The following is a 19,440-nucleotide window of genomic DNA, read 5'->3' as shown; positions in this document are numbered from 1 at the left end:
TAGCATCTCTTTGTGTTTATTTTTTTTCAAAATGCCACATCATTTGTCAGTTAATATCATTAGTATGGCATTATTCAAAGTCAGACTCATAATAATTACAATTAACACTGTTTAAGGTTCATGCCTCATTTGTAAATTTCAGAGCGCCCCCTGATTTACCTTCTGATTGATGCTATCAAAGGCTCTCTGCAGCTTGTCGTGGGTGGATGCCAGCTTCCGGAAGTCTCTGTGGGCCTCCAGAATGGGGATGATGATTTTGTAAACCTCATTCACCGTTTCATACAGTCCTCCCTGCAAGTGGTTGGGATGAAAGTGAAGCAGAGAGAGAAAGAGAGGGGAGAGAGAAAGAGAGAGAGAGAGATAGAGAGAGTGAGAATAGACCAGAGAGAGTGAACCAACAAGGAATCAACGAAACAATCAATTAATGAAACAACGAATTAACAGTGAGTCAACATTTGAGTCAAAAATACTTTTCTTCTCCTTGTTATTATATGTTTGTTTGTTTTTGTACATTTACGTAGTTATATCAATTTTTGGACCATTACTATTACTATACAATTTAATTTCTAAGTTGTATACTGTGGTTGTTTTTCATTATTGAATTGTTGTTACTGATTACATTTTTATATATTTTTTTGTGAACTGAATGTGCATATTTGTCATGCCCATAAAGCAAACTGAATTCAACTGAACTGAATTAAGAGACAGAGAGAAACACAGACATTACAGCAATGTTATTTTCATATGTGTGCCAATAACTACGGCAGGAGAGAAGTCTATGTTGGGGGGGGGGGGGGGATTTGGGGTGGTTGGGAAAACAGGGGGTGTGGTTTCCTTCCTTTAGCTCCGCCCTCCCCTCAGTGTGACTTACGTGGCTAAAGAGCTCGGCTGCCTGCTCCAGTAGCCCCACCAGCCCGTTTTCCGTGAAGTAGCGCCCCGAGCAGACGCCGTCCTCATCTGGGGACAGGATGTCGTCCGACACAGCCGATTCCTCCAGCACGTTAGAGGAAATGTTCTGTCCAAGAAAAACAAGATTTTTCAGATTTTTTTTCTTCCCATTGAAACCCACACCGTCAAAATGGGCTCTTTTTGTCTTTGAATAAACAGCGAGCTACTTAGCATCTACTTAGCTGCTTACCAGCTTTCAGACACAGCAATTAACTGGCCCTCAGTATACTGCACTAGCTGACAGGCAACAGCTTCGGAATAATATAAATAATAAAACAATAATGATAAAACAATTTCCTTTTATTAATTTTGCAATCATCAGCTCTGTGGCGGTCAGGTGAGTGCTCACTTGGAAGGTGACACTGCCCACTGGCAGGTAACTGTGGTCTTCCAGCATGCTCAGATACTCAGCCACCAGGGCGGCAGCGTGCACCAGGCACATGGCCGCCTCAGTGAAGCACTTCCTGGTGTTGTGCTTTTCCGCCATGTTTTGGAGCCAGGTCAGCCGCAGGTCTGGGGACGTCTGGTACCCCTTCGCTATTCTGTTGTGGTTATAACAGCCCATAAATCAAACATTTCCACTAATCAGCGAATAAACAAGCATGAATCAGTTGGTCAGTCAGTCAGTGAATGAAAGGACATGGCGCAGCAGGAAACCAGTGAAGTGGAACAGCACCAAACAGCAGGCCTGCACTTTCAGCCAGCCCCCCAGCCTGGCCTGCTCCTACACAGTTTCCATGGAAAGTAAACATCAACAAACAGCACCATCAGCAGCACAATGAAATATATGTATTTGTTTCTGTGTGGGGGTGTGACTGAGTTAATTTGTGCATATGAGTGTGTGTGAGTTACTGTGTTTGTGTGTGTGTGTGTATATGGTACCTGTACATGAGGTCCATCAGCATCTCTGGATCCTCCTGGAACTCTCTCATCTTCACTGTGTCTGACAGGATACTGTTCAGGTTCCTGAGCAGCTCATCCACCTGAATACACAATACAGCACTCAATACAACCTGCTCATATACCTGAATACACAATACAGCACTCAACACAACCTGCTTATATACACGAATACACAATACAGCACTCAACACAACCTGCTCATATACCTGAATACACAATACAGCACTCAACACAACCTGCTTATATACACGAATACACAATACAGCACTCAACACAACCTGCTCATATACCTGAATACACAATACAGCACTCAGTACAACCTGCTCATCCACCTGAATACACAACACAGCACTCAATACAACCTGCTCATATACCTGAATACACAATACAGCACTCAACACAACCTGCTCATATACCTGAATACACAATACACCACTCAACACAGCCCACTTTAACACTGGAACACACAGCACAGCACTCAACAAGGCTCACTGCTAGACCTGAATGCACAGTTCCTGAGAGGGTACCTGAGTGGAGCAGTACCTGAGGGGGGCAGTAATTGAATAGGGGCAGTACCTGAGGGGGCAGAAAGTGAGCGGGGCAGTACCTGAGGGGCAGAATGTGAGCAGGGCAGTACCTGAGGGGGCAGTACCTGAGGGGCAGTAAGTGAGCGGGGCAGTACCTGAGGGGCAGAATGTGAGCAGGGCAGTACCTGAGGGGCAGTAAGTGAGCGGGGCAGTACCTGAGGGGCAGAATGTGAGCAGGGCAGTACCTGAGGGGGCAGTACCTGAGGGGCAGTAAGTGAGCGGGGCAGTACCTGAGGGGCAGTAAGTGAGCGGGGCAGTACCTGAGGGGACAGTACCTGAGGGGCAGTAAGTGAGCGGGGCAGTACCTGAGGGGCAGTAAGTGAGCGGGGCAGTACCTGAGGGGCAGAATGTGAGCAGGGCAGTACCTGAGGGGGCAGTACCTGAGGGGCAGTAAGTGAGCGGGGCAGTACCTGAGGGGCAGTAAGTGAGCGGGGCAGTACCTGAGGGGCAGAATGTGAGCAGGGCAGTACCTGAGGGGGCAGTACCTGAGGGGCAGTAAGTGAGCGGGGCAGTACCTGAGGGGGCAGTACCTGAGGGGCAGTAAGTGAGCGGGGCAGTACCTGAGGGGGCAGCTGAGTCGGCTGCATTTCAGTGTCTTCCTCTGCATAAGCTAAAATAGTGCGGAGAGACCGACGGAGGTACTCCTCGTGGAAGTCGGAGGATTTGCCCACCAGAGAGGCCAGAGACATGGTCACCTGCATCTTCACCCGGGAGAAATTCTGTAGAAATGAAATCCCACAAGTACGTGAGTGTAAAAGGACCACAGACTGTAAAATAACAATCCCAATTCACAGACCAGAGAGAATCTTGGCTATGCAAACTAAATACTTGTCATGTGGCTGTCCAGCTTTGCTGCGACACACTCATCTTTGCAAGTTTGATTCAGTTTTACATTTCATTAGGGGATGTTCCATATGAATACAGAGCTAACATACCCATCAGTGTCTTCATCTGCAGCCAGTAAAAAACATTTTTATTTTCCCAAGAAATAAAGTGCTCATTTCATAGACTGATGGTGGCATTTTTATAGACTAAACCTGCTGTTATGCTGGGTCTTATTGAAGGTTAAACAGCATTGACATGAACACAGAGCCTACAACAGCCCACAGCACCCTCTACAGCTGCCTTCATGTGAAAGCGGTGATGTTGCTGATCTCAGACAGACAAGCCCAAACAACAAATCATATCCATCTCCTTCTGTACCAGGATATGGCAATGTAATCCCTCATTAACACTCTGCAAATGCTGATCTCATATGTCACTTTCTCCATGAAAAATTGAAAGATGAATTAACTGCAGCGTCTGTCTCCCTGATTCATCTCATCTTTCCCTGAATATGGCAATGTACTTGGCTTTCCTCGTCTAGTCAGGTTGCACAAGTTAACTAGTGGTAGGGCTTGAATAGTGTTATGATCACACTCACTGGTCTGGGAGCGTTGTTGGTCTGGTCTGACACTATTGCTCATTCAACTTGAATGGATACACTTATGTTCTAATGTGCTGGAGGTCACTCTCCATAAGAGCGTCTGCTAAATGAATGCAATGTCATGAATATCAGCTTCTTTTTTAAAAATCATGTAAAAGATCCTGTCCCATGCAGTAAGTGTGGGGACACTACTTATTCATGTTAAACTTACTGGACTACATACATTTAAACACTGTATTTTACATTTACTAAGAGCTAAAGCTCATTTTAAAAACTGGTGCTCTTTTCACCATTCTTGCAGATTGATACTGTGCTCACCTAGATAAACTCATCTAGATAAACAAGACTCTGATGTGAACAGCACAGCTGTATCCTTTAAGGCCTTCCACGGTACATGCAAGAACACTAAACAGAAACCTGATTAAAAGAGCCACTTCTGCCTCTTCCTATGGAGTGCAACAAGTGCATGTTATTCTGCCTCTAACAACAAAGGGTGTAAGACCCCTATGAGAGGGGACTGAAAGGACATCCCTCCTGAACACAAAAATAATAAAAAAAAACAAAAAACAATTACAGTAAACAAAAATACATCAGACATTAAGGACACAAAGGTGATTAACTCTACTCATGCCAATCACAATTACTGGTGAATGCCAATCACCATTACGGCAAATGCTTCCACTAAAACTAGCACCAACGACAACCTGAACCTTAGGAGGGTGTAAAGGATCTGGGAGGAAATGCCTCAATTCTACCTCGATTAAAAGCGGATGCAGGAATAAAACCGGAGCAGACGCCCGCCGCCGACGCCAGGGACTTGTGATTTCAATTATAGGGTGGGGGGAAGTAAACAGAGGAGCGATCAGAAACACTGCCGGTCAGAGAGAGTGCACCGTGGGACAGGAGAGCGGCCACGCGGCGCGTAGCCGACGGGGGAACGGCAGACGCATCATCACATCCGTATGTTATGACGTGGAATTTTCCGTACTTAAAAAACTCACCGCTTTCACATGAATGAGATCAATTATCCTAATGATAGCTTTTCCGCATGTTCTCTTCAGGACTGTTTTCAATAATGGTTATTTGGGTGCCTCTTCCCATGGCGCAACTAACATAGGAGTAAAGAGATTACAGAGTGGCTGTGCTGGAAAATGTGCGTGTGTGTTTATGTGTGTTTATGCCTGTTTGTTTCTCAGTTTAATTTACATCAACAGAGCTTGTCTGTATCTCATGATGGGGTAGACTGTGTGTGTGTGTGTGTGTGTGTGTGTGTGTGTGTATGTGTGTGTTATTCTTACACTGGTGGACCTGGAGCTGTATCTCATGATGAGGTACAATGTGTGTGTGTGTGTGTGTGTGTGTGTGTGTTATTCTTACACTGGTGGACCTGTAGCTGTATCTCATTATGAGGTAGAATGTGTGTGTGTGTGTGTGTGTGTGTGTGTGTGTGTGTGTGTGAGAGACTCTTACACTAGCAGAGCTGTAGCTGTATCTCATGATGAGGTAGAGTGTAGCGCAGGCCTGGCTCCTGTTGTTGTCCATGCAGCTGCTGCAGTGCTGGAGCACCTTCTGACACAGGTCTGCACACTGCTCTGCCTCCTCCTCAAACAGCAGGTCCCCAAACTATGGCACAACACAGACAGATTACACACTCACACGCAAACACACTGATCTCTCTCACACACACAGTCATCCCTCTGACACACACATACACATGCACACTCTAATCTCTTACACCCAGACACTACTCTCTCTCTTTCTCTCTCTCTCACACACACAGAAACACACACACACACACACACACACACACACACATACACACACACAAATATGTACAAACACACATGCATACAGTCACACATACATATGTGCATACATACATTGATGTCTCTCTCTTTCACACACACACACTCACACACACACGCACACAGGTGCGGAGCGTGCGCTACCTTGACGATGAGCGCTCGCAGGGTGCTGAAGCAGTGTGAGAGGAAGGTGGTGCTCTGGTTACAGGAGAGACAGTGCAGCAGCACCCGCAGGACCCCGCCAAGAACGCTGTCCTTACAGTCGGACAGGGACACGCCCTGCAAACACACACACACACACACACACACACACACACACACACACACAAAGAACAGAGCGGAGTCAGGGCACTGGGACAAAGCACAGCAAACAGCGCGTGCACATTAATGTGCCAATAACACGATGGATGATGACAGAAATAACAGAACATTGATTTGTTTTGTCACTTCTTACACAGAACAAAGGTAATACTTAACCATTTTCAACATCTACTGTTCACATGCCCTTATCCTATGTGCTTTTTTAAATTGCTTTGTACGTTGCTCAGCTGTTTCCATTGTTCTGTACATTCCACCACGTCTGTAAACCGACTTAATCATGTAAGCTGGTCTATTGTTGGTATTGTTTGTATTGTCTATTTCATGTATTTATAATATATCTGTAATATTAATTAGGCTTGTAGGATGCTCCAGATAACAGCATCTGCGAAATGTAAACATAAATCAATAAACGATGCAGTCTTTGAGTTTTGCACACCTGGTGGCAGTTAAATTCTGGTGCAGCACGGCATTGTGGTAGTGAACACTTACCTGGATGATAATCTCCAGCATGTCCAGGATGATGAGGTTTGACTCAGTGGCCAGATTCCCACTTATGAGCGCTTCCTGGTCAAGCTCCGCCTTTGTTCTATGCAAATAAGGAAAAAAGGACAAATCAGTGGCCTTTTAGTGTGCTGCTGTTTGTATCCAATGCTCTTTTCATGTCTCTGGCCCCTGTGCTGGATGCACTGCCATCTCCCACTTCCTGCTGTTGTCCGCTGCTCTGATAGACTCACTTGTCCTGTCTGTCGTTAGTCTGACGCCACTGTGTGAGGTCCTTCCTCCATCGTAGGTTCTCCCGCTGTCCCACTGTCCGGTCGTTTCCTGCCAGAGTAACAGAGGCCAGGGGTCAAAGGTCAGGCTGGACCAAAGTGGTGTAACAGCTTGTTACACACACACTTGTTTCTGAGCGTGTCTGACAGTGCCTGTGCACGTGTCTGAGCATGTGTGTGGTCATGTGTGAATGAATGAACAGCTATGTGTTCACGCATAAACGCTTGACCCCCTCACTGCTCATCCTAAAATCATACCGAGGCTTTGAACAGCATGGTTGAATTTTTTAAATGAACCTCAATACCAGCTCAAAGGGCTGATGTTTACACAAATGATTATTAAACAAAGTTCTCTCCTACAAACAAGAAACTATTTGTGAATCTCACAGATCCACTCTCATACAGTCAGGAACAATCTGACTGGCTCTAAACCAATCAGGGAGATCTGAGCGTCTCTACACCAATCACAGAAATATGAATGTCTCTACACCAATCACAGAAATATGAATGTCTCTACACCAATCACAGAAATATGAATGTTTCGACACCAATCACAGAAATCTGAATGTGTCTACACCAATCACAGAAATATGAATGTTTCTACACCAATCACAAAATCTGAATGTGTCTACACTAGTCAGGGAAATCTGAATGTCTCTTTGCCGATCAGGGGACACACGTGGACCACCTCACCTCCCACCCTCTTCATCATCTCGCCACGGGCACCCATCCCGCCCAACAGCGCCTCCTCCAGGCGAGCCTTTGCCTGCTGGGACTTCTGCAGGGCCTGCGTGCTCACCTTGTCTGAGCTCTGCTTCCCCTGAAACACACACACACACACACACAGGCATGAACACATGTATACACACACACATACAGGCAAACTCAAAAATCAGTCCTTCTTCTGTAATCAGTCCAATCAACTATGCGATTCCAACCCAGTACACAGGAGAGTGGTTCTTGTTCACACACTGGCTCCCAGGACGTGAAGTCCTGTTTACCCATGGGTACATGGCAGACTCCGCCTGGCTCCTTACCCGGTACTCGAAGCAGGACACACAGATGGACAGCAGCTCCAGCAGCCGGGTCAGCTGGGAGGACGGCATGTCTGTGGTCCACTTCTGGATCAGGGTCTGATCAGCGTTCTTCATGACCCACAGGAAGCAGGCCAACAGGTTCCGGCTGGTCTCCGCTGAAAGGGTGCCACAGGACTTCCCAGACTGGGGGTTACAGAAACACAGACAAGGGAATGTTCTGATGCACCCAAACATTCTGGTAAAAACAGAGCGAGTCGACATATCCTGCTGCTTGCGGGAATGTCCCCGATATACACCGGAGACATTTCTGCCGTTGCCATCTGAAATAAAACCACATTTCACCGTGAGCATGGATGTGAGAAATAACATGTCACCATCATGACTTGTTTTGCAAACATCAATGAATGCAGCAGGAAATGGTATGCGAGTGTTTATGTTAGCGGAGAGGGTACACAATGGATGCCTGTACCATAGACGCCATGGAGACCAGGGCATTTCTCGCCAGGGTGTTAAAGGGGTTGCCTGCGATCGCCATGGCGACAGACTGATTGATGGGATTGACGGCGTCGGTCTCGTCCTCAGGGCCGCCTGTCTTCCCCTTCCCGCCGCGGGACTCCGCCACTGCAGAGAGTCACCACACAAGACCACGTTATCACATACACAACAGCACACATCACATATGCAGCAGAACACACATCATGTGTCTTACCATTACAAATATTACAAGCAGCATGTACATAACAGCGCATATCAGGTATCAAACGTGTAACAAAACATACTAAACACATCTAACAGAATGGACATCCCACATATAACAATCCATACTAAACAAGTGTAACACAACAGACATCATATATAAAACAGAGCACACAACACAAGCGTAAACACTCACAGGTCACGCATAAAACAAGAGTCCGGGCATGTTTGACACATGTAACAGAACACACCCATATGTCACACGACACAGATGATGTGACAGCGACTCCACATGTATGTGATGCCATCAGCCTTAACAAAATGCCACGACATTCCAGCTCCCTTATAGAAACATACAACACCTTTCTGAAGCACCTCATCTGACAGCAATACCACACAACTGCACATCACTTATCCCACTCAATAGGCTAAAAAACAACGTGGCTAACAACACCAGCAAAGAGTAAAGAACATACAGAAATAATTCTTAGGTTCTGAAACAAACCTGCCTGACATAAAGTGATAGGTCAGCCTACTGCAAAAGACAGGACAACAGGCGGTCCAGCTGGGCTCTCACCTGTGAAGTCAATGTGGTTGAGGGAATCGATGATGATGCCCACCAGGGGGAGGTAGAGAGCAGCGATCTTTGACCTGACTTCGGGACGGGTGCAGCGGTGGTCCAGGTCGTGAGCGCAGAGCAGGCTGTGGATGGCATTGATGGCCTTCCTCTGCACCTTCCCCCTGCAGAGTAACAGCACGGTCACATCCCCGCCCACCGTAAAACCCTGGGGTGCACAGCTCCCTCACGAACAGAGACTCTGAATACTGTTACGTCAAGGGGGAGAAAACAAAAGCCTTTCCCACCTCCCAATGTTACAGGAATCAAAGAGCAGCCCCATGCGAGCTGTGGCGGTGTTGCAGTCAACCCGCCAACAACACAGAGAAGCACGCACTGCCCCACATACACCGACACTGACAGACACCTACTTTAACAGACCACTGAGCAGATGAAGATCAAGAGATTGAGGGAGAAACAGAAAGACAAAGAGAGAGTGAGAGACAGAGAATGAGAGAGCCAGACAAGCTAGCAAAGACAGACAGACAGTGTTTTTTATATTGTCATATTGTCTCATTTGCTTTGGAAATATTTACAGAATTCATAACCAACCTAAAATGAGCTGAACCTATATAGTCAGTATGTAGTATAGTGTAGTACAGTATAGCACAGCACAGTACGATACAGTACAATACAGCATAATAAAGTATAGCACGTTATAATACAGTATAGTACAGTATGGTAAAGTATAGTATAACATAGCATAACATGTATACGTGTTTTGAGTGTCAGACTGTCAGGCACAGAGAGGAGCACGCGCTAACCCTTCGGACTCCATGTCCAGCGCAGCGCTGAGCTCAGTCAGGAGCAGGCCGGTCAGGTAGTGCTGCTGCTTGTACTCCGGAGACAGGTCAAACATGCTGGCGATCTTCTGGTCCTGGAAACTGGAGCAGGAGCTGGAGTTCTGCTCACGGAGAGACAGGGCAAAGAGAGGAGCGCAAAGGAACAGCACAGACAGAGGGAATTACTCAGTGAAAACACCACACACTGCGTGAATCTACATTCTTTAAATCATGAATTCCACAAATGAAATGCATTGCAGTATACTGAGAAATATGTTGTTCAGCCAAGAATATATTAAAAACATCTTTAAAATACATTAATGCAAATCAGAAATATATTGCAATACACCAAAAGGGCAATCATTTACATATTGTTAATGTGATGATTGAGCTAAAAAATATTCTCCAAAATATATTCTCTATATACATTTACATTTACATTTATTTATTTAGCAGACGCTTTTATCCAAAGCGACTTACAAAAGTGCATACAGCAAGTATAGCGACTATATATTTTTTGAATGGGCATATTCTATTCGCCACAATATGACTACATACATTATATGCCTGATTCTAAGCCCTTTGAAAAGCAGGTATTACAGAAAGCACAGAAAGCTTGGTTCTTGTCCCTTTCTCACACTGTGGCGCATGTGGTGTGTGTCTGTGCGTCCCGCACCGGGGCAGGCTCACCTGCGAGGAGAGTGAGGGGCAGGGGGAGGCAGGGGCGGAGGCGGGGTTGGAGAAGAAGAGGCTGAGGTTGAGGTAATGCTCGTGGCTGCACAGGATCCGCAGGAACTCCAGACGCATGGTGATCAGGGTGGGCATCGACACGCTCTTCGCCGACATCTGGGGGAAAAAAACAACATGCAACAATGCAGACACATGCAACAGAAGGTGGCATCTGTCCCTTTAGCTCCCTTGGCTGGGTGCCTTCTTTTCAATGAGCAAATCTGAATTGAATTGTGTCATAAGGTCAACAATGCCTGTGGTTCAATCCCCCCCAAGGTAGACCTGCCTCCCATAACACATAAGAAGTGTTTGTTCTAAAAGGAATTTATGAGAAATTTTTATTTGAATACCAGCAGTCAGTTGAAACATTTTGGTTTTTGTCGCTAATAAAATGAAAACAAATGAAAACATTTGCCTGTGACTGCTGCTGAACAATATGCAAAAAAGTCACAGGATGTTAAAGTGAGCAGGTACTGATTTAGTAACACACAGTCCTTAGATGTACACATTCCCATCATGCCTCACAGCCTCTCCCTGAGCATGAGAAAATGTGGGGAGAAACTAGGCTGGTCCTCAATCACACACCTCTCTTTGATATCTGACTGCTGTGTGCACACATTCCCAGACATCAATAAATCTTTGCAAATCACGCCTCCCAGAAGATGGTCTCATTACCCTGTAATTATCAGTCGTGATTTAGGGTGTCACGCTGAATAGAATTCTGTGCACGTTCACTGATCTGCACATTTTATGGATCAGCTGAAACTGGCAAAGTGAATAGGAGAGGCAAATCAGATGATTTAAAGATCAGTGCATACTGACATTGTCATTGTCACTGTTTTCTTCAGTGCAGTGGATGATGAAAAAACACAGCAGCATGAACCAATCAAAGAACAGCTGAGATGGCTTTCTCTTGCTCATTAGGGGAAAATTTGGCAGGGAAATTAACACAAATTTAAGTGTGCTGACAGGGAGTGAAGTACAGAGCAAGAGGTTATAGAATGTGCTTTAAAGATTTGGACTGCAACTCCAATCAGCGCTTTCCCTGCTGAATGTTCCCCGGGTATGGGGCAAAGGGGTGACACTGGTGAGTACCTGATTGCAGTAGTTCTTCACCAGCTGGAAAACGAAACCACGGTCCATGAGTGACAGGAGGTCGTACAGGAAGAAGGCCAGACTGATGTTGACCTTTTCTGCCTGGTCCACTTCCTGCAACCCAGCAGTTAAGAAAACAATCAGTCAGTCACTTAATCAACCAGTCGAACAACCAGAATAATCAAACCCCAATCAAAAAATTTTAGAATTAAAAGATCAGCATTAATTTCAGTGATTTTTGATAACACAAGACATGCATCAATGGCTATTTTCCTCGTTGTCTTAGTTAAATTATACCAGATCCCCTGACATTTCCATGTGATAGGTGATGTCCTCAGCTCCTAATACCTTTTGCTGTTTGACCAGGATGGTGCCAATCTCAGCAGTCACTACGCTGACAATGGTGGTGATGTCATCTTTGAACCTGTCTGAGAATCGGCCTCTGCGAGGGACATCTTGCTTCTCCAGGAGGGACACGTACTGAGCCATGCTCTTCACCTGCAGGTATATACACCTGTGAGATTACTAGCTGACATACAGTCATACACTCACATACACACCTGTGTGCATATTACCTGATGTATAGTAATATACTCACAACACAAACACCTGAGAATACCACCTGACATAAAGTGATGCATTCAAACACACACACCTGTGAGCACACTGCTTGACATACAGTAATACACTCACTAGCACACACACCCACACACACTGACCAGGAGCTCAAAGAAGAACCAGGCATATTTGTAGGCATTCTCTCGGCACACACCAGTGCTGACCACCATCTGCAGGGCCAACTCCTCATGGAACTGCTGCAGAGAGGGACATAACCAACCCATCATGTTACACCGCCACAAAACTAACATTCTCAATTGACTATAACACATTTATGACCCAATCATTCATACTACTATTAATGGTAATTTTTTTTTTGCTTGGCAGACACACTCCTATCCTATAGTATTTACATGTTAGATATTTTACATATTATTCATTTACACAGATGGATGGATGTTAAGGGTCAGTGCCTTGCTGGAAGGCAGAACTGCAAAGCCCCATCCAGATTTCATTAAGGTATCCTATTCTTCATTCACTCCTATCCTTCGATCCAAAGAAAGCCATTCAGTGTGAGGCGTTACTGATGTGAATCATCTCTACCCTCTTGTGGTCACTGTCAGTATTACCTTCTTATTTGCAGGTCTCATGCCTGAGGAATTGGATTGGAAGTAGTTGGCTACATCAGCAAAAGTGGACATGCGATTGCCGGGATTATTGAAGGCCTACGAAAGCAGAAAATATCACAGCAGAAGATATTAAATACCTAATCTGAAAAAATATATAGGCCTATATCTGTTATTTTCTCCGTCTATATTTGTTCTTTTGCTGAAGAACCCCTATATATTTTGGTATACATCAGAATGGTGTATATGTGGATATATCTTTGTCTTTGATATGTGTTTATTTACAGGTTGGATATATTGACTGATTTATTTTTTGATTGATTCCTTGTTCCTCTGGATGAGTAGCAGTCAATACAAAAGCTAATGTGGGATTGTCACTGAGCTTCCCCAGGTTATTGACCTTGAGTGATCAGTAGTTTCAACTCCACGGTCACTCGGGGTTAGTTCCATGGTCACTTGCCATCAGTCCTGTGATAACTTGTGATAAACACTAATGGTGGATACCATGGCTTTTCTGCAGTCAGCACTATGGTCAGTAGTGTTCAATACTACAGTCATTCGTTGGTCAGTATCATGGTCAGTAGCAGTCAATACCTTGTTGGAAAGGATGTTGTTAACCTCGGCGTCGTCTGCAGTCTGTGGTCCGGGGATGTCGGGGTTGCTGCTGCTCCGCACACGGGACATCAGGAGCCTGCTGCCCACAGAGGCGGCAGTCGCCCGGCCCATTGTGTTATAGCGCATGTCCGAGGGGAGCGTGGCCGCACCCGAACCTGGGGCCCAGGGGAAATCCAGAATTATCATAAATAACAAACACAGAGACAGGGACAAATAAAAGACAGCACACTCAGACAGGGACAAATAATAACAGCCATCACAGAGACACTGACAAATAACCACAGACATCACACACAGACAGGGACAAATAATAACAGCCATTACACACACAGACAGGGACAAATAATAACAGCCATTACACACACAGACAGGGACAAATAATAACAGCCATTACACACACAGACAGTGACAAATAATAACAGACATCACACACACAGACAGGGACAAATAATAACAGCCATTACACACACAGACAGGGACAAATAATAACAGCCATTACACACACAGACAGGGACAAATAATAACAGACATCACACACACAGACAATGACCAATAATAACAGCCATCACACACACAGACAGTGACAAATAATAACAGACATCACACAGAGAGAGGGGGGGACAAATAGACATAAACATCTCACACACACATCAAACAGGTAGGGGTCAAATATTGCATGTACAAGGTTATTATCGCAATGACTTTTGGATTGGAAATCTTTTGCAAAGGGGTGCAGGAGCACTTAAAGGTTTTTACATTTGGGCTTACCCGTGTTCATTATCTCACGCTGAATGTCTGGCAGTCGGAACACAAAGTAAAGGTATGTTGCTAGGAGACAGTTTCTTCCTTGCTGATCTTTGGCTAGCTCCTGGCTATTGTGGAGGCTGTTGACTATTGACACCACAGATTCAAATGCAATCTGGGCCAGGTTGGCTGCAAAACACAACAGAGACACACACGGATTCCACTGTGATTCAACGCCTGGCTAAAACACACAACAAACACACGTGTTTAAACACAACCTGGGAAAGTGTACAGCTGCAGTGCCTCACCTGGGATCTGAACCTGCAGTCTTGCAGGATATAAACCCTGTTCCTTGAGCAGTACACCACACTGCCATCTAATAGCATCTTACCTCAATGGTTCCTCACCTGCCCTCTGACCCACCCCAACTTGTTTTACACATGCCTTCTCCCACAGCCTAACCCCCTTCATTCTTCATCTGTCCCCAGTCATTCTAACCTCCCTCATTCCCCACCTGTCTGTCCGGCGATGATCATGGGCTGGAGGATGAGTCTGAAGAGTTTGTCCAGGACCTGGTGCAGGAAGAGGACCAGGGGCTCCAGGCGGGATGAGGACAGGGAGATGATGCTCAGCTTCAGCTCGTGTTCCAGCTTGTTCTCAGGGATCTTGTCATCTCGAACCCGGATCGGGAAGCTCATCTTTCCCTCCAGGGCGTGGCACAGGGTGAAGAAGCGCTCCAGGTGGTTGTCCTGGATATAGAGAGCCAGTCAGCGAACCGAGGAAGACGGTTACATTGCGTTCCAATTGCTGCACGTTTTAATGATGATTAGTCCATTCAGCGTGCAGGGAAAAGCTCACCTGAGGGTGAATGGAGGACACAGCTTGCACCTCCAGGTTGAACACGCCCTTGTGACCCTCCATCCACTTTACTGGGGGAACCTGAGTTGGCAGTTTCTGTAAAGACGGGTTAGATGTCAGAGGTCAGGGAAGGGTAACTGGTCCAATACAGGAAGAGTAATTTCTGCACAGAGAGGTCAGGGGTCAGATGTCAGAGGTCAAAGGAGAATAAATTAAATAAATGCAGATGGAGTAGAGTCTGCACAGAGAAGTTGAGGGTCAGTTGTCAGACGTTTAAAGGCAATGAAGTTGAGCAGATACAGGTGGAGATCGTTGTGGAGGCACAGATGCGTCTGGGGGTCAGAAGTCAGATGCAGGCTGTGCATTGGTTAGTTTGCCTTAAGTGATTCAGCTGTATAAGTGTGTTGCAGAGTGAGGGCTTGATGGAAACATTCCTGGTGAGATAAATGCTGGTCCTGCGGAGCTCATTGACGGTGGGTACAGTGCTCACCTCTGGAGAATGCAGAGAGTAGTTGACTGGGAGCTTGTCCAGGGCAATAGGGAGGCAGTACTGTCCTGTCTGCAGCTGGTCATTATTCACCATGGGTAGCCACTGGAAGAGAGATACGCACCCTCTTTCAACATCTGCCTGTCTCTGTCAATCAGCAACTGCTCCTGTCAATCGATAACTCTTCAATCACTGCCGATTCCTGTGAATCAATGCCAGTTCCTCTTAATCATTAACTGTTTCTGTCAATCACTGGCTGCTTCTCAAAGTCAAGGAAGGATCCTTAATGGCTGCATTTCAAGGATGGCTACGTCATTGAATCCTGCCGAAGGACTTTTCCGATATCGAGGATCCTTCGAATTCTACCAAGGACCAAGTCCTTCGTTCAGAGAATTTTCAAGGATGCACAGCATGTATCCTCAGCGTCCTTAAAGCACCCACAATCCTAAGCGCGCATACAAGAGTCCATGGTGCGGAACTGAAGGCGGGACCTTTTCAATGACGTACACCTGCACACTCGCTAGACTGTTCCATTATCTGTTCTCAGAATGCTAGGAAGGAGTCTTGCCCAGCCTCTGAAGGACCGGACTACGCATCCTTGACTTTGAGAAACAGCCATTAACTGTTCTTATCCATCACTGCGGGTTTCTTTCAATCACTGCCAATTCCTGTCAATCAACTTCAGTTCCTGTCAATCAATGTCAGTTCCTGTCAATCGCTGACTGTTCATATCCATCACTGCTGGTTCCTCGCAATCACTACCTGTTCCTGCCAATCTCTGCCTGTTTCTATCATCACTACTACTACTACCAATCACCCTGTGTCTGTTAAATAAACCCTCTCTCTGTCAGTCCTGAATGCGTGCATCAATGCATCTGCCACACACAAACCCAGGAAACAGAACGTAACACACAGAAGCCAATGAGAGCAGGAGGTTCTGACCGTGACGTGGTTCACCCAGCAGGGCAGTTCTCCTGTGTTCCTGTGAAGTGGACCACAGTGAACCAAACCGAACCATACAGAACCAAGCCAAGCGTTCACTCACAGAATACCCGATGAGACTCTCCACAGCCTGGTTCTGTTTCTGCTGGCAGCTGATGTGGTAGAAAGTGAAGAGCAGGTGGTGTTTCTCCGTCAGCTTGGCCGGGAGCTGAAGTTTCACCTCCTCATAGAAGTCCGGAGACCTGTAGAAGGGTGTTGTGTTACACAGAGTTCAGAGCTGTAAACTGAAACATTTAAAAGTCATTTCATTGAACTTTCCTCTGGCCAGTCTCACCAAGTCCAACGCAGGCTCAGGTGTGTGTCTGAGCCTTAGTTACCCTGTCAGATTTCCTTTGCTTTGAGATTGACTCTTAAGCATCAGAAATTTGTATGCTACAGCTACCCTGACCAACATTCCCTACCAATGTCACTGCTTTCCCCAGAAGAAACTGGGCATAGTCTTTTGCATCTTTATCTACGTTTACCTGTCTTTATTCATTACTCTAACATAGCTGAAAAGTACTACAATATTTGTTGTTTAAGTTAAATTGAAGGTACTTGCTTGTTGTGATATGTGACTGGCGTGTACACTTCTTGGACAAATTCAGGACCACTCGATTTTCCAAAAATGACCTACAAATAAATGAGAAATAAAATAGACTTAAATGAAACTCCCTGAAAAAAGGAATCAGTTTTGTGGAACAGGATTATAATTCATCACACAGCTGTGTTACTTCCACACCCATAAAGCAAACATGAGATTCTATGCCATGAAATCAATTCATTTCCTCCTATTTACATTACAGATGGACTGCGTGAAATCTCTGGATATTCAAACAGTACTTTCCACAAAGCTTAGTGGAAAGTGACAATGGCATAGTAGTTTGTGATGCTACAATAGTAGCATGGCTACAGAAGAGAGGGCACTATATCAACACTTTGTCCTTATGACTCTCACCGGCAGGGCACAGCTGGGGTCCTCCCCACTCATGAACTGGATTTTTATGGTAATATTCCTGGCTGACGTGAGCCTGTTCACAAAGTTCAGCCTTTGCGGATAAACGTAGAGAAGGTTCCTGAATTTATAAAAAAAAAAGACAAGTGGTGATGTATAGGTCAGGTGGAACAGTGCAAAGTGTGGATAACAGTCAAAACTGTAATGACGTTCAAAACATCGTCTCCACTGGCCACTAGATGTCTCTATATCTCCAAATTGCTACAAACTTACTTCACACTCAAAACATGTACCAGGTACATTGTACCTCAACAACTCTTTCTATCAGTAAATGTAATTAGGTGTAATCTCATTAAATCACAGATGATTCATTTCAGAACAGTTCTATGATGATGGAAAGGACTGAAGGAATAATATTACATCAAGTGAGATATTTTAAACAGATGAAAGTAATTGGCTTAGAGATTGTTTCCTCCATTTGACAATAACAAAACGAGTCTCTAATTAGCTGCTCTGAAGCAAACAAAACATCATGCCAAGACAGCCTGTCCAACTAACTGGAAAATAAAAAATGACAAGGGTATTTGATTGGGGGTGATTACCCACAACAAAAAAGACCTGAACATTTGTGAAAAAAGGGTCTCATTAACTAAACAGTCTGAGAAAATATTTTTACGGTTTCGGAATGTACTTTTTTGCCATGTTTCTGAGCTTGGCCAGGGAAACATTTCCTCAAGTAGGTTTTCATTCATACAATAAGGCCCAATTAATCTTACTGGGCTTAGACGTCTGGTCCAGCGCCAAAAGGAAACTCGTTGCCACGGGAACCTGTTTTTGTGCGTGTGAACTGCACTACAAACAAAGTAACTCTGCTGTCCACAGTGCGATGCATTTCCAGGCAAATCCTACTACGCTGAATAAACATGTTTGGCAATCCAGCTGTGAGGAGAAATATGCGTGAGCCTTAAGGCAAGAGCACTGCAAACAGCCCACAAACAGCGCATGCAGTGGGCTTCATATGGGAACATGACAGCCTGTACAATACATTTTACATTTACATTTATTCGTCTGGCAGATGCTTTGATCCAGAGTACATTACAGGAAGTGTAGGGATTGGGGTGTAGATAAAAAGAATTAGGCAATTAGTCGCACAGATACTGATTCATTACACCTATCCTTGAAATGCAGTGCCATTTTGGAAAACAACATGCTATAAGGGGAGTAAGTACCATCACAGGGCATACAGCCTTATTACCATCACCATTACCACAGGCTTCCAGCCACCAGGTTTTCACTGCCACAAATTTACATCACCATGATTACGTTACATTACAGTACGCTACATTGCATTCATTTAGCTGATGCTCTTATCCACAGCAACTACCAGCATAAGAGAACAGAAGTGTATCCATTTAAGTTGACGCTTGAATGTGCTTGAAGTGCCACCAGGCTTTTATATCCTCTGATTAAATTGCAACGCATTTTGCAACAACTACCTTTTATCATAGTGTTAGGATAGGGAGGGGTCAGAGCTCACAGAGCCCAGGTGAAGTTTGAACTGGTGGGTTTGCACATTGTGGCTCCATTGTAAGGCTTAAAAGAGAACCTGGAATATATCAGCTCACATAGGAGGCATCCACCATTCCACAGAGACATCATCGCAACAATCTTCAAACATTGCCTCAGAAATCTCACATTCATTAAATCCTTAGAGGAATGCATGACGTCAGCTTGAAGGAGATATGCATCATATTAAATTGAAGTCAAATCAGCACTGTTAATCTTTATAGGTAAGAATGAGCATGCTTTAAAAAACAAAAGAGAGAGTTCACAATTCCTCTGCTACAATTCATTTTTAGCAAAAATTTCAGAAAATATCCTAAATATAGAGGTACTAGTAT

The 19,440-nt window shown here is 45.1% G+C and overlaps 1 protein-coding gene across 1 annotated transcript in view; it reads right to left on the bottom strand.

The window, feature by feature from the left end:
• dock8 (dedicator of cytokinesis 8) overlaps positions 1-19,440 on the bottom strand; it is a 56,672-nt gene that overhangs the window by 9,071 nt on the left and 28,161 nt on the right. The window contains exons 15-41 of the mRNA XM_036526083.1: positions 17,543-17,660; positions 17,147-17,217; positions 16,649-16,787; positions 15,607-15,708; positions 15,117-15,212; positions 14,773-15,007; positions 14,283-14,447; positions 13,494-13,669; positions 12,903-12,998; positions 12,435-12,530; positions 12,064-12,213; positions 11,716-11,829; positions 10,582-10,737; positions 9,874-10,013; positions 9,071-9,234; positions 8,267-8,418; positions 7,798-7,980; positions 7,454-7,580; positions 6,725-6,812; positions 6,480-6,576; positions 5,814-5,948; positions 5,335-5,487; positions 2,999-3,157; positions 1,831-1,931; positions 1,298-1,490; positions 872-1,015; positions 160-291 (exon numbers count right to left, since the gene is read on the bottom strand). Coding sequence (XP_036381976.1) covers positions 160-291; positions 872-1,015; positions 1,298-1,490; positions 1,831-1,931; positions 2,999-3,157; positions 5,335-5,487; positions 5,814-5,948; positions 6,480-6,576; positions 6,725-6,812; positions 7,454-7,580; positions 7,798-7,980; positions 8,267-8,418; positions 9,071-9,234; positions 9,874-10,013; positions 10,582-10,737; positions 11,716-11,829; positions 12,064-12,213; positions 12,435-12,530; positions 12,903-12,998; positions 13,494-13,669; positions 14,283-14,447; positions 14,773-15,007; positions 15,117-15,212; positions 15,607-15,708; positions 16,649-16,787; positions 17,147-17,217; positions 17,543-17,660 — 3,682 coding nt within the window. The remainder of the gene's footprint in view (positions 1-159; positions 292-871; positions 1,016-1,297; positions 1,491-1,830; positions 1,932-2,998; positions 3,158-5,334; positions 5,488-5,813; positions 5,949-6,479; positions 6,577-6,724; positions 6,813-7,453; positions 7,581-7,797; positions 7,981-8,266; positions 8,419-9,070; positions 9,235-9,873; positions 10,014-10,581; positions 10,738-11,715; positions 11,830-12,063; positions 12,214-12,434; positions 12,531-12,902; positions 12,999-13,493; positions 13,670-14,282; positions 14,448-14,772; positions 15,008-15,116; positions 15,213-15,606; positions 15,709-16,648; positions 16,788-17,146; positions 17,218-17,542; positions 17,661-19,440) is intronic.

The sequence above is a fragment of the Megalops cyprinoides genome, chromosome 4 (assembly GCF_013368585.1).
Source record: "Megalops cyprinoides isolate fMegCyp1 chromosome 4, fMegCyp1.pri, whole genome shotgun sequence".
Taxonomy (NCBI): Eukaryota; Metazoa; Chordata; class Actinopteri; order Elopiformes; family Megalopidae; genus Megalops; species Megalops cyprinoides.
Note: the sequence above shows the minus strand (reverse complement) of the source record. Positions and strands in the feature narration are given on the sequence as shown.